Source organism: Carassius auratus, unplaced genomic scaffold, assembly GCF_003368295.1.
Source record: "Carassius auratus strain Wakin unplaced genomic scaffold, ASM336829v1 scaf_tig00004584, whole genome shotgun sequence".
NCBI classification, from domain to species: Eukaryota; Metazoa; Chordata; class Actinopteri; order Cypriniformes; family Cyprinidae; genus Carassius; species Carassius auratus.
Window position 1 is genome coordinate 118,389 of NW_020523609.1, and position 14,558 is coordinate 132,946.

A 14,558-nucleotide genomic window follows, 5' to 3' on the forward strand; every position below is an offset into this window, starting at 1 on the left:
TGTGTGGAGCCTACTACTGTAACATCACCTTAGTATTCAACAGTCGTGCAGAACGAGTTACATGCTGAATGCAATACGTGTTATAGTAACACCCTGGTGATTGTGTTAAATATCATAAAACAGGTTATTGAGTTTCTCCTCGGAATTAACATAAAACATTCTACACTGCGTATTAACACGGCTTCTAGTTTTATATGTTATTTGGCGCTTTCAAATGATTTATAAGCAAGCCACATAAAACGTATCTGGAATCTGTTTAATTTGTATAACCTCGTTATATCAAGGATGGCAAATAAATAAATGTTCAACTCACCCACTCCGATTTTTTCGTCCTCGGTCGGTGTCCACATGATCCCGGTTAAATAGCCAAGATATCAGAAGAGTTTCGGTTAAATGTCATGCACGATGACACGGTAAAGTTGAAGCAGACGGTCAGACGTGGTTTTTCTCTCTCACAGCCGTGTGTTTGATGAAACAATCGACATGTTTCACGCGTCAGCTCAGGTTCCCCATCCGTGCGTTATGGATGCGGCGGCGGCAACATCTGAGGACGCAGACGATCATTTATTTATTTCGTTGACTCGGTCAGTCGTGATTTAGCGCTGGAATCCGACAAAACAGCGCGAGGACGAGCTAACCTTGAGCGTTTCTCGAGTCGCGAGCGCGCGGGGCGCTCTCTCGCGCGTAATCGTTGCAGTTTTCCGTGATTTTACGCGGTGAGCAGGGATACTCTTCAGCGCCGGTGCTGCGCCATCTTCATCTCTCCGTCCGTCCGCCGTCACATGACGCAGATTGTCGCTCTTTAACGGGACACGCGCTTTGCCGTAGCGGTAAACGCTCGAGAGAGCGCGCGCTGGCTTATTGACCCGTGTTTGGAGTTATTAGGATGCTCGATCTTTTAAAGCAGCTGACAGACACTTCACATTGGTTTTCATTCGACAGTTTAAATACATAGTTAGGCATTAAAACAAACAAACAAACAATGTATGGTAGGCCTATAGCCTAGATGAATTTACTTGATGGTGTGGCTTCCCTTTCATTAATTCATTAAATTATCGAATGTTTGTTACCTCAGTTTTATGGTAAGGATGACTCACACCCGAGGTGGAAAAAAGTGCATTTCCATAATAACTTAAGGTAATCTATTTTCACACACTAACATTACATATATATATATATATATATATATATATATATATATATATATATATATATATTAAGAACATATATATCCCAGTATTTAAAAAAAAAAAAAACCTTATTTAGTTATCACTTGTAGTAGCCTAAGCTTGAACCCATCTTCCATACACGGGTACACTCAAGTGGTGACGAATACATTTCTGAAATACTGTACAGAGATGTTAAAAGGGCATTTTAGTTTATATTCATGGCGTCCCCAAAAAAACATAAAAAAATAAAATAACAAATAACAAAAAAGCACAATTGAGTACACTTTTGGTTTTGAGACTATCATTTGTCATAAATAATAATTTTAGTATACTTATAATTAGTGCGGGAAAATAATTAGCCTAACTCTAAATACATTATGGAAGTCTTTGTTTATGTCTTTGTTTGTTTTCACCTGGGTCAGTGTGCTAAATGGATAAAACGCGCGCCTGTTTAGATTGACATTTGTCAGACTGACACATGCGCATTTGTTATTAATGGCAAGCGATATTGTTATTAAAGTCAGAACCGAATTTTACGCGCGAGTTCGGTTGACGTGTGCTGTAATGAACGAAAAGTTGTGAAACCTGTGTATGTGTATCAACTACACGTAAGTAAAAGCTCTCTTGTTATGGAGAATGGTAGAAAGTGTCGGATGTGGTGTGGTCAGCGAGTAAAGGGGGGCTAAATTTGATAAACAAACAGAGTTTTTGACCTCTTATCTGACAGGATTAAAGCAGCGGGAGTGACCCAAAATTGTTTGGTATAAAAATTAAATCCCAATGGATGCAATACAAAGTCTTTATATTCTAAAGCCTATCATCGCGAGGTAAACGTCAATATATAGAGAATGTGGTTTAAGAAGGCTATTTAAAATATAGGACTAATGCAGTAACCAATGAGTGTGAACGCAGCCAAAATGGGATTTTAACATAAGTTATACTTTAAGGGTCATGTTTGTATTGTGTGTCATTTATGCCGGGATAGACTGATAAGACTGTCTGAATGTGGGTTAACCAGCCATCTGCCAAAAGGCTTATAATTCCTAATCTGACTATGAGTATCTGGGCATAATTGTGTTGCCAGATATTGTCTTTCTGCAGAGCTAAGTGTGCCAGGTTTCGTGCCACTCGTTTAGTATAATGATTTCAGTAGGCCTACCTGGTGATGTATAAAAGCTATAAAAACTGCTTGAGACAGCAGTTGTTTTAAGCTCCCAGAGGTTACAATAAAAACAACCCTCTTGCTTTGTTTATTTTTGTGTGGTTTTCTTCTTCTCCACAGACTTGAACAGTGAATCCTGTAGATTCGAGCTCACACTGTCCTGCAGAAAGAAAACATGATGATACTGCAGATGAATATCATCAGGAAACGAGCAGGTGAAGCAGAGACACAGGGGAATCAAGCGCTCTCACTAACCTTCCCTTCTCATTTAGACTACTCAACTATTCATTTAGAAACGACTGAGCCCATTAGCAGTGTGTATTACAGCCTCACATTAATGTGCATTTTAGCATCAGCATCAAACAGAGCAGCTTTGAAAACTAACACTTTATAAAATAATTCACATTTGTGGCAGGGGTTTATTAATTTGTTTCAATGACTATAAATAACCAACATTAAATATTACATATAAACATATATTATGTGTTATGTCATATGTTTAAAAGATGATATATTGTATAATATTTATATAGACATCAACATTGGATATTCGTAGCTACCAACTAATAATAACTTATAATTATGTTTTGTTTATTTATTTATTTACCACTTATGTACACTCTGTATTTTGATCCATTTCTTAAATAATAATAATAATACAGTCATATTATTTATGAATTATATATCTATTATGCTATTATCATATTTAAAATTCACTGTTAAAAAAATTTAATTATATATGTTTATATATTTAATTATCGAATATAGATGCCAAACTAAGATAAAAAGGTACAGGTCTGATTAAACATATCCCAATTTTCCACAAACCACTCATATAACTTATTTATTATATCAATTAAATATTTCAAATTATTATTAATATGTTAAATATTACATATGCTAGTTACAGTAAATATTATAAGCATTGTTAAACATGTTCCACACGAATCTTTACTTTATTATGTTATTTATTATATTATTTACAAATTATAGGTTGCAGGTTATAATTATTATGATAAATATTAAAAATATTATAAATATTAATTATACAAACCCAAGTAAGATTAAAAAAGCACAGCCCAGATTGCCACAATGTTCCACAAGTTGTTTATTTATTATATAATTTATAATTTTTTTCCACAGTTTACAGTTATTGTGATAAATAGAACATATAAATATTAATCATAAATGATAAATGTCTAGCTAAGATTCAACAAGCACAGCTGAGATTACCCTGATGTTCCACAAGCCTCTTGAAATGGGTTGTTTTTCCCGAGCTGCTGATGCATAAACTCAATTCCACTGTTTATTTTTGGATGTAAAGGTGATTGTCTGCTAACACCTCGATCCCGCGGGAACTGAATAAACATTCCGGACATGAGGTAACCATGGTGACGCACGCGGAGAGCAACCTGCCGCATTTCCACAGGCAGCTCGATGGTCACTGAGGGTGTTGTGGATTCTCCTTAATCACATTCACAATCTCCTCTGTGCAGTCCAAGTCCATGTTTATCGCAGATTCATATATTATTGCAGTATAAATTCAATAGAAACTACTATAACCTTTTTAGTTTGTAATTGTAAATGCATTAAACAGCTTTTGCAGGCATTTTATGTGTGTCTATTATGCAGCAACATGTATCAGCCAAATATGTCTATATATGTTGATGCTATAAGGGCAAAGTCTACCAAAATATAATTTTTTAGTAGTCGTATTTTCAGCCTCCAGTGCGATATATAAAACAGTAAATGAGTGAAGGGAGTTTCTATTTGTTACTTCTGCTGGCTGTGATTCAAAAGACTTAAGAGAGGCAGTGCAACACGAACAACACTGAGTCATCACGATTCAGAGGAGAATTCTCCAGATGAAAGCAGTTTGCTCAATCTGTGTGTTCAAACTATCAAACATCCTTCTGTTCGCTGTGTCACCAGGAGTCGTGTCTGTGGCTGCATACGCAACCTTGTAGAGACTGTGTTTGTTTTGTTTTCTGGTAAACGTTCAAAGATTAGCTTAGGTTTGTTTTGAGAATGAGACTTCAGATTTGAAGAATGTTAATCAAAGAGGTTTTTGCATGGATTCCAGGCAGCATGTAAAACAACAACGCAGTCTTTCAGATGAAAGTGCCCAAGAATGTATGTTTGATATTCAGCCTCCTTTCATTTATACATACACACATGAGTTGTTCTAACATATAGTTTCACTCAAACCAAGATGTAAAAATAAATAAACCTTGGATTATACAACAAAGGAATGTATGCATTTATTTTCAATGATACATGACAGATCTGTTCTTGATTTAAGTTTCTACAAAAGATTACAGTGACATCATGTGGTAGAGATATGAATTGCAATACGAATGTGTAAATGCCCAATCAAGGACTGATGATTTAAAAAAAAAACATTAACCATGAATGCAATTAGCATTAAAAAGTAATATTTTAAAATATTAAAAATATATGTTTTGCCTGATAGTTGGGGCGCATTTTGTTTTACTACACATAATGTTAGAGTAAATTTGATTAGTTTTGACTTTTAATTAATGTTCTGCATATTCTTCTGGAGAATCTGAAGTGTTTGCCTTTTTACCCTTAATTATTTCTGTCTGTTCTCAAAGCTGTGGCACATTATAGTGAGAATTGTTTTGTGAACGTTTACAATATAAAGCAGGATTTGCAAACAAATATGAGGTGTTCTGTTATGTATATATCACTTTTTAAAATAAAATGTACATTATTTCCTATACCTTTCTTATGCAGTGTAAAGCACTTTAAATCAATCCTGTGTAAATATATGACTAAAATTACCAAGCCCAATAAATGTGCCATTCTTGTTTGTAGATGGTGGTTCATTTATTTATTTCTGGATCTGACAGGCAAAGGTTAGACAGTCCTCAGTGAACATATTTGGTAACTACTGACATGACTCTTTGTTTGTTTTACTGTTGTTTGCTTTCTAAGGTTGTTACTCTTTTCTCCAGTTTCTCTGCAGGACTCATGTGGAATTGAAGGTATTGTTGGAGGCTGTTACATTACCATGTTCACAAAAGGAAACAGTGCTAAAGAATTCAATTCAAGTTTATTTGTATAGCGCTTTTTACAATACAAATCGTTACAAAGCAACTTTAAAGAAAATTATGTTTCTACAATATTTAGTAGTAGCTTATGGTGGTGACTGTCCTTTATGGTGGTGCTTTACTTGTTTCTGGTTTAATTACGATAATATTTTTTCTAGATCCTACATTATATTTATATTTTGACCTCACTATTCGGGGAACAGACACAGTCTTAATAGTTTTTACAGCGCAAGTACTTTTAGCATTTAAGCAGGTGGAACAAAACTCATCATAATAGTTATTTGAGAATTGTCTTACTAGTCACATGGAGCGAAGTGTCCTGGAGATGTTGTCAGAATGCAGCCCCGCTCCGATTTTGCTGGGGTGCAATCCATCAGCACGAAACAGAAAAGATTCCAGTTATTAACAAATAGCAGTTTCTGTTCTTTACACCATGACAACAACCATTCATTTAAAGCAAAAAGTCTACTGAACCTTTCGTGTCCTCGTCGATACGTGGGCAGTGGTCCTGACACGATCGTCGCTGCGGGCGTTGTGCTGCGAACCGTCTCGATCAGGCTCCTGAAGTCCCTCTTCAGCGTCTCCGTCTGCCGCAGCGTGGTGTCGTTAACCCCGGCGTGAAGCACGACCGCTCTGGGGCTCTCGCCGTCCTTCAGGATCGCGGGTATCTGCGCAGAAACATCGAGAACACGAGCACCAGGCAAACAATGAGTGTGCACTTTACCTTCGGCTAACGTAGCACTTACGTGTCGGACGATGGAGTCTCCGATGATCACAGCGTCGCGTCCTGTCTCGCGGAGGGGAGCGAAGCGGTTCTGGATGGAGATCTCGAAGGCAGGAGGGGGAGAAGTAGTCGCCCGGGACCCGGCTCGCGTCCTCCGCTGTGGATGCACCCAGGGTCCGTGGTGTCCCGGCGTCGCATTGAAGGACATCTGGGAAGATCGCGTCCTGAGTGCACCGGGCCTGTGCAGAGAAACACATGGAGTAGACGTGGTGGGACTGTTAACAGCGCGCTGTATACTTACCCCAGACTTGTGAGCGTCAGCCCGGGATGATTCCAGCGCGGCTCTCCGCTCTCTCAGCTGGGCCTGCCTCTGTTCCAGGTCGCGAATCTGCTTCCCCACGGCCTCGAGCTCGAGCATGTCCCCACCTGCAATCAAAGGTAGACATTCATCCGCCATTAAAGCAAGTAACAGTGAGTACAGCAGTGGTAATGTGTGTGAATAGAGTATTAGCAACTTCTCCATCAGATTCCAGCATCTGAATTTCACAGACACAGGCCAGTTCTCCTGCTCTATTAGCCCACATGAGGATGAGGAACACAAGGAACACATAGTAAAACTGATTTTATTCCAAGGAACATTCCCGGTTACTTAACTGTAACCTTGTTTCCGGGGAAAGTGGATCCAGATGCTGTGCTGCTCAGCACATTGGGAAACGTCTTATTCGTGACCAGCAGTGAATAATGTGTCTAACACATCAATAGAATTGACCCGGTGGTAATATAGCTTTGGTTGATGATGTCATTGGGGTGCGCGCCCGCAAAACAGGGCTATAAATAGATACGCCACAGGTGCATCAACAGGAATTTTTGTCTGAAGATATGTCCTGGGACATATTCAGTTTGGCAATGCAGCACAGCATCTCGTTATGCTTTCTCAGGGAACAAGGTTACAGTTAAGTAACCGGGAACGTTACATTTCGAAAGCTTCAGTCGATCCTGCGCTGCTCAGTGAATTGGGAACGAGAATACCCACGCTGCCGTGCTTGAAAAATGTCTGGACCCTTAAGATTGTGCAGGTGTGCTATCAAACCACAACAAGGCCTCAGACATTAGCTTGTGATGTTGACTCAGAGTAGCATGGACATCCAAACTATAAAAACTTTTGAATGTGTGCGGAGGGGGCCAACCTTCCGCATCACAAACTTTATGTAAGGGGGCACCCATTATTGCCATGAGAAAAAACATTTTAGAGTCAGAATTTTATCAAACGCTGATTCTAAAGTTTCAAAGGGGCTTTCAACCAGACCCTCGAGAACTCTGTCTGGTGGAAGAAGCCCTAGCACTAAAAATGGTATTAATAAAATCCGGCGAAAGCCCTGTGTTCCTCAGTTGGTACCCTTCAGTGGCCAAACATGAAGATTCCACAGGTCGGGCCTGGGATGGAATATCGTGCCCCCTGCCTGAGACAGAAGTTCCCTCCTCTCCGGAATTGCCCATGGCCCATTGTCTCCGAGAACCATACTCTGTTCGGCCAACGTGGTGCTATCAGCAAGAGGCAAGACTCTTGTTGGCGAACAGGGAGACTGGAGTAAATGCATAAAGGCGCATTTTGGGGCATGTGTGTGCCACCGCATCCAGACCCAGGGAGGGGCTGGGTGACCCATTGAGAAGTAGAGGGGACATTGCGCTGTCTGCTGGGAGATGAAGAGGTCCACCTCTGCTTCGTAAATTTTTTTTCCAAATCTGTTTCACTACCTCTGGATAGAGTTTCCATTCCCCCATCTGTAGTGTCTGTTCAAACGCCCTGGAATGAAACCTGGTGTTGTCCATCCGTACTAGGACATGACAGCCCCTCAAATGATGGAGGAACTATTTCAGAGCCAGAAATACGGCCATCAGCTCGAGGCAATTGATGTGCCAATCGAGCTGATGACATTCCCCATGAGCTGGGTAGCCATCCAAGACCACTCCCCAGCCCATCAGGGAGGCATCTGTCATTAGCAGTCTGCAAGGAAATGGTACCCCTCGATGCTGAATTTGTGACACGACAGTCTTGACGGTTAACATATTTCACTTGAACGCTTTGACTGTAAGGTTTAAGCCTCGAAGTCTGAAGATTGGGTGCAGTCCCCCACCCTTTTTGGGAACCAGGAAGTATCTGCTGTAATAGCCTGACTCTCCTTGGATGAGGAACATGTTCTATGGCCTCTTTGCCAAGAAGAGTCTGGAGCTCTCAAGACAGTACCTGCATCAGCACCGGTTTCACGGAAGTGGAGACCACGCCATTGAAACTTGGAGGCTGACGAATAAATTGGATCCTGTATCCTATGCGTACTGTCAATTTTAACACTTCCTTTTAAGAGGATGTTAGATGTTCCATGTCCTGAACAACGACAGGAAACACTGGAACATATTACATCTTGCTGGAAAACCACTGCCCCCCGAAGCACAAGAAGTGGCGGGGGAAGGAGGGGTTTTGTGAGGGTAACAAAAGGCTCCCTTGTGCGCCTAGAGCCAATAGCTCAGTGCCCTGAATCGGCGGACCAGCAGGGGAAGACAATACTAGCTGCTTTACAGACCTCCATAGAGATAGCGAGCCTCTTACCACTGCTATTTTCCAGGTGGTATCTGAGAGAAGCGCTCGCTGGAGACCGTTGCGGCCTGAAACAGCGGCAGGGTTGGCAGAACGGTCTCCTGAGGGCACTGAGAGCAGGGATCCAGTGATACCGCAAACGAAAGGGACGAGCCCATCGCTCGTTCGTCACGCAAATCCGCACGAGAGCCCTCCGATTAAAAGGTGGGTGCAGTCTGAAAATAGTTCAGAAGAGCACGAAGTATCTTCACTGAGCGCAGTACACAATGCTCGCACTCGCCCGTCTCTAAAGCCAGAACCGCGTGCAGAATGATCTGAAGACAAAAGACCTGTTGATGCACCTGTGGCGTATCTATTTATAGCCCTGTGTTTCGGGCACGCGCCCCAATGACGTCATCAACCGAGGCTATATTACCAATGGGTTAATTCTATCGACTTGTTACACACATTATTCACAGCTGGTCACAAATAAGATGTTTCTCAATGCGCTGAGCAGCGCAGCATCGACTGAAGCTTTCGAAAGGGAACTATGGCCAGAGTTTTCATTTTAAATGACCCTGATTGTTACCATAACTATACATTTATGCATAAAGCTTTATGTAAGAAAATATGAAAAAATGAAGGGGTCTGAACTCTTTCTGAATACACTGAATTATACATATGATAATGGGTTTTCGTTCATGCACAGCTCTCAACACATGATTTCATGAGGTCGGGACTCTGACTGGACCAATGCCTGACTGCTACATACTCTCTTAATTCTCATGTTAAAAGTAAGGGTGTCCTAACTTTGTCACACAGGGATTTTCCATTTTGGCTTTATTTTTGTTAAATAATGATGATGTTGTTGTTGTTGTTTTAGCATCCAAATATTAAGACCAGACAAGAAGTAAATATTTTGTTTTATGATGTCCTGATTCAGAAAACCATGGAATTCAACAGGGTGTTCAATAACTTTTTCACACGGCTGTATATGATATTGTAAATATATGTATGTGAAACTGTATGTTAAATATATTTATAAACTGCGTTTAGGCAGTTCTGAATGTGCATTCAGGTTACAAAGCTAAAGATGGCTGAAGTGTTCAGAGAAGCCCAGCTCTGACTTCCTGTTTTCTCTGTGTGGTCGAGGTTTCACTGTGTTTCCTCTCACAGTAAGAGATGTTTGAATGAAGACATTCATCTGGATCAGACAATGAAGATTATACAGCTTCACTTCTGTGAGTATATCATGTCACATTTGATTAACTTATTTATTTGTTTTGTCAATTGTAATCTTAATTAACTGTGTTTTTCTTTCTCTCATAGTTCTGTTGATGTGTTCTCAAGCCACAGAGAGTTTAACAAACACATCAGTAACTTTAGGAGCAGATGTGATTATAAACTGTGATCTTGATATAGAGGAGATTTACTGGTACAGACAGAAATCACCAGATCCTCCAGAGTTCATCTTACGCACTTATGATAACACATTTGAAGGAGCTAAATATGAAAACCGCATCTTCAAACTCAAATACTCAGTGAAAACTAACAGCAGTTTGTTCATCAGAAATATCAGCGCTGATGAATTAGGAGTTTATTATTGTGTCAAAACTAGTGAACCACAAAAATTCAGCCACGGCACCAAAATCTACATCAACGGTGAGTTATTTTAGCATTTCAGATCTATTTTTAAATCATATTATAGATTTATATGTTGAATATACTATACTGTATGTGTTTATAAAGTTTTAATGTTTGAAACAGAGATTGACAGAATTCAAAACATTTTACAGACTCAGTCCTCAGGAATCAGACAGAATCACATGAGACTCGGTGGAGAAACCTGAGCATCATCACATCTGTCCTGTTGAGTCTGATTCTGATCTTCACATTAATAGGTTTGTACTGCTTTTACTACAGATATGTTCAGGTCTCATTGAACTCACTACGAGAAGGAAAACTAGTTCTACACAAAGGTAATCATATCACATGTGCTCTGTTTCGACTGTAATAATGTGTAAATTCAGTCGTGTTTGATTGATTGTTGTTTCAGTTTTGGTGAAGAGCTACGTAGCTTACATTTACGAAACTGGAAGATCTAAAAATTACACTGCAGCTCAAAACTCAAATAATCCAAAGGTAAAATATATCTGTTATCTTATTTGTAACTGTCCTAGAGATGATTGCAGTAAGTCCTTTCAACCTCAAATACCATGAACAAGATTCATTATTTGAATGATCTTAAACATTTAAAATGTTACGCTGTTAAACATACTCAGGTAGAAAATATTTTAAAATGTGATTCAAGCCTGTAATACTTGAAAAATAATCACCAGCTGACTGTACATTACAGTATTTCTACAGCCATTGATATTTAATATCTTCTTCTTTTAGTGTGCTGAAATTGATTTATTCAACATAGGGCCTTGTCCAGAGCAGACCACGACTGTCCTCTACAGCCAATGAAACTTTCTACTAGTTCTGCAGTTTTATGTTTTATTATTTTTCATACTGGAAATTAAAGACACAAACCTCAATAAATGTATTAAAGAAACATTTGGACTTGCTTGCTAATTGTTTTCAATATTTTTCTGCACAGCTCTTGTTTGTGGTTTACCCACAGTCAAGTTTTCCACTGGTTCGGGCACTTTACAGACAGCACTCACATACACTCGCACGCAGCAGGTGGTTTAAACTTTGTGAACATGAACACAAAACATCAACAAATGTACAATTGTGCTTAGTTTACTATTGAGTTTCACACATCTTATTCATTTCCGTTAAATATTTCAACCCAAACAGAAGCAACATCTGACCACAAAGAACCAAAAAAAAGTATGAACAAAACTACACTAAACACATCTCACAAATGTGACAAATAAGCATCAAGTTAAGAGTTTAAAGTCAGTTAATCAATAGTGAGAACTAGACTTTAGAATGATGTGCGAGTATTTTTTGCCGTTTCTTTTACTTTTTGTGTGTGTACTACAGTATCTCTGAGCTTTCTATATTCTTCTGTGCCTTTCTTAAATATAGTCACAATTAATTCTAAGAATGATCCAGAGAAATTGTGATGCATCTGTGTTACTTTTCAAATGTCATAAGTGTCTGAATATTTATGTCAGTGTGATATTTTAGTTTCTTTCCTTTTAATAAATTAGCAATCTAATTTTTTTTGCTTTGTGGCTATGGAATATGTATGACATAATGTAAAATAATACACAATAATATATATATTTGCATAAAGCTTTATATAATAAAATTTGAAAAAAGAAATGAAGAGGTCTAAACTCTTTCTGAATGCACTGAATTGTATTTTTTTTTTAATTCACAATTTTCATAAAATTATGCTTTTTTTCTGTTATTTAAAAGTACTGTGCATGACGCCATTTTTGTATTATTTTACAAAAATGATGCCATATTTGTATTATTATTTTTTGAACTGCCTATAGTGCATTCTCTGACTTCCCCTCTTCTGTGCGTGGTCGAGGTTTCACAGTGTTTCCTCTCACAGTAAGAGATGTTTGAATGATCACAGTATAGAAGATCAGATGATGAGGATCATACAGCTTCACTTCTGTGAGTTTATAACATTAGACTTGATTAAATCAGTAAATTAGGTTTATTTCTGTCTGAATAAATGTGTTTTATTTCTCTCATAGATCTGTTGATGTGGTCCAAGCTGCAGAGAGTTTAACAAACACTTCAGTAACTTTAGGAGCAGATGTGATTATAAACTGTGATCTTGATATAAAGGAGGTTTACTGGTACAGACAGAAATCACCAGATCCTCCAGAGTTCATCTTACGCACTTTTCATAGCACATATGAAAAAGCTTTATATGAAAACAGCATCTTGGAAGAGAAATACTCAGTGAAAACTAACAGTTGTCTGTTCATCAGAAATATCAGCACTGATGAATTAGGAGTTTATTATTGTGTCAAAACTAGTGAATCACTCAAATTCAGCAACGGCACCAAAATCTACATCAACGGTGAGTTATTTTAGCATTTCAGATCTATTTTTAAATCATATTATGGATTTCAGTATTGAATATACTTTATCATTTTATGAAGATCTAGTATTTTTGCAGTTTCATTACACTGTTAAAAACTGAAATTGAATAAAGATTGATCTACAAAGGTTTTACAGACTCGGTCCAGAGGAATCAGACAGAATCACATGAGATTCGGTGGAAAAACCTGAGCATCATCACATCTGTCCTGCTGAATGTGCTTCTGATCTTCACATTAATAGGTTTGTACTTGTACTACAAGAAAGAAAACATTAGATCTAATCTAATGTAACACTGTCACATGTGCACTTTGTTTGTTTCGACTGTTATAATGTGTGTGTTGAGGGATGTTTGAATATGTTTTTTAGGTTTGGTGAAGGGCTTCAGTGGAAGATCAACAAATTACACTGCAGCTAAAAACTCAAATAATCTACAGGTGAGCTACATCTCCAGTAAATGTTATCTTATATTTTTCTTTCATTATTGTATAAGGCCATTGATGTTTTATATCTTCCCCTTTCAGTGTGCTGAAATAGATTTTTCTCTGTGTGCCGCTAACATCAAACTGATCCAAGAGCAGAGGACGGCTGTCTTATACAGACAATGTGTGATGTAAATATGCAGAAATTGTGCCACCAAACTAAAATGTACTGTTGTTATTTTTATTTTAAATGGGTTACTTGGCATAATAGGAAACTTTGAACTTGAGTTTTTTTTTTTTTTTATATAAATTAGATTTAGCAAAATTATACATTTGCTATATCATAATACACATTGTGGTCGATAGAAATCAGCTTTTTACAAATGCAACAACTTTCATTAAACATTTCTTAAAATTCATTTAATTTATTGCAGCATTTCTTCCCAATTTATGTAATTGTGGTATTTTCTGCTACTTTTGCAGTTTGAGTTTTATTATTTTTCATAAATCTGGAAATCAAGGATACAGAACTCAAATGTACTAAAGAGTTTTATTTCTTTGCTTTCACTCTATCAGTTTTGAATATTGTTGTACATATTGAAACGTCTATCTTCTGCACAGCTCTTGTTTGTGGTTTGCACACATGGTTTTGTGCAAATGAAATGTTCCACTGGTTTGGTCACTTGATAGACGACACAATCTTACACACTCGCACTCAGCAGGTGGTTTAGACTCTAACCAAGTGACCATGAACACGAAACATTAACAAATGCACACTTATTTTACTTTTGAGTTTCACACTTCCTATTCTACTCTTCTTATTCAATGCCATAAAACTGAACAAACAATTCATCAAAACACAGAATAGTAGCAACATCTGACCACAAAGAAACTATGAACAAAGCTACACTAAACACAACTCTCACAACCAATTTAAATGTCACAGGTGTAACACTTTATTTTAAGGACCAATTCTCACTGTTAACTAGCAAGCATATTACTAGAATATTGGCTGATTATTAGTACTTATAATGCACATATTAATGCCTTATTCTGCATGAACATATTTCAGATCCTTTAATCAAACCTCATAACTAAACTTAACAACTACATTATTAACTATTAATCTGCAGAAAATGACTAGGAGATTGAGGCAAAAGTAAGTTTGTTAATACTGAGAATTAGACCTTAAAATAAAGTGTGACCATTACAAGTATGAAATTATAGATTACTTAAAAAAGAAAACAAAAAACAAGACAAGCTTAATGGTAGATTTTTTAACAAATAATAAAAATAAACCCTACACATGTGGTCAGAGCAAAACTTCCTCCTGATTGTGTTACGTAAGACAGAAACAGGATGTAAATGCAAGGCGCATTTATTGATAAATAGCACAAGGATCAGATATAGACGAAGTA

The 14,558-nt window shown here is 37.9% G+C and overlaps 1 protein-coding gene and 2 long non-coding RNA genes across 3 annotated transcripts in view; 2 read left to right on the plus strand and 1 right to left on the minus strand.

The window, feature by feature from the left end:
• The window catches only part of LOC113070581 (dedicator of cytokinesis protein 3-like), a 102,763-nt gene extending 101,730 nt beyond the window's left edge, over positions 1-1,033 (minus strand). The window contains exon 1 of the mRNA XM_026243978.1: positions 314-1,033. Within this exon, the coding sequence (XP_026099763.1) occupies positions 314-350 (37 nt within the window). The 5' untranslated portion in view covers positions 351-1,033. The remainder of the gene's footprint in view (positions 1-313) is intronic.
• Positions 1,034-9,759: 8,726 nt separating this feature from the next.
• Positions 9,760-11,241, plus strand: LOC113070577 (uncharacterized). The gene is made up of 6 exons (XR_003279941.1): positions 9,760-9,942; positions 10,031-10,136; positions 10,272-10,363; positions 10,498-10,602; positions 10,758-10,843; positions 11,099-11,241. It is a non-coding gene; the product is annotated as an uncharacterized LOC113070577 (long non-coding RNA).
• Positions 11,242-12,849: 1,608 nt separating this feature from the next.
• LOC113070578 (uncharacterized) lies at positions 12,850-13,408 on the plus strand. The gene is made up of 3 exons (XR_003279942.1): positions 12,850-12,961; positions 13,088-13,155; positions 13,243-13,408. It is a non-coding gene; the product is annotated as an uncharacterized LOC113070578 (long non-coding RNA).
• The last annotated feature ends 1,150 nt before the right edge of the window (positions 13,409-14,558 follow it).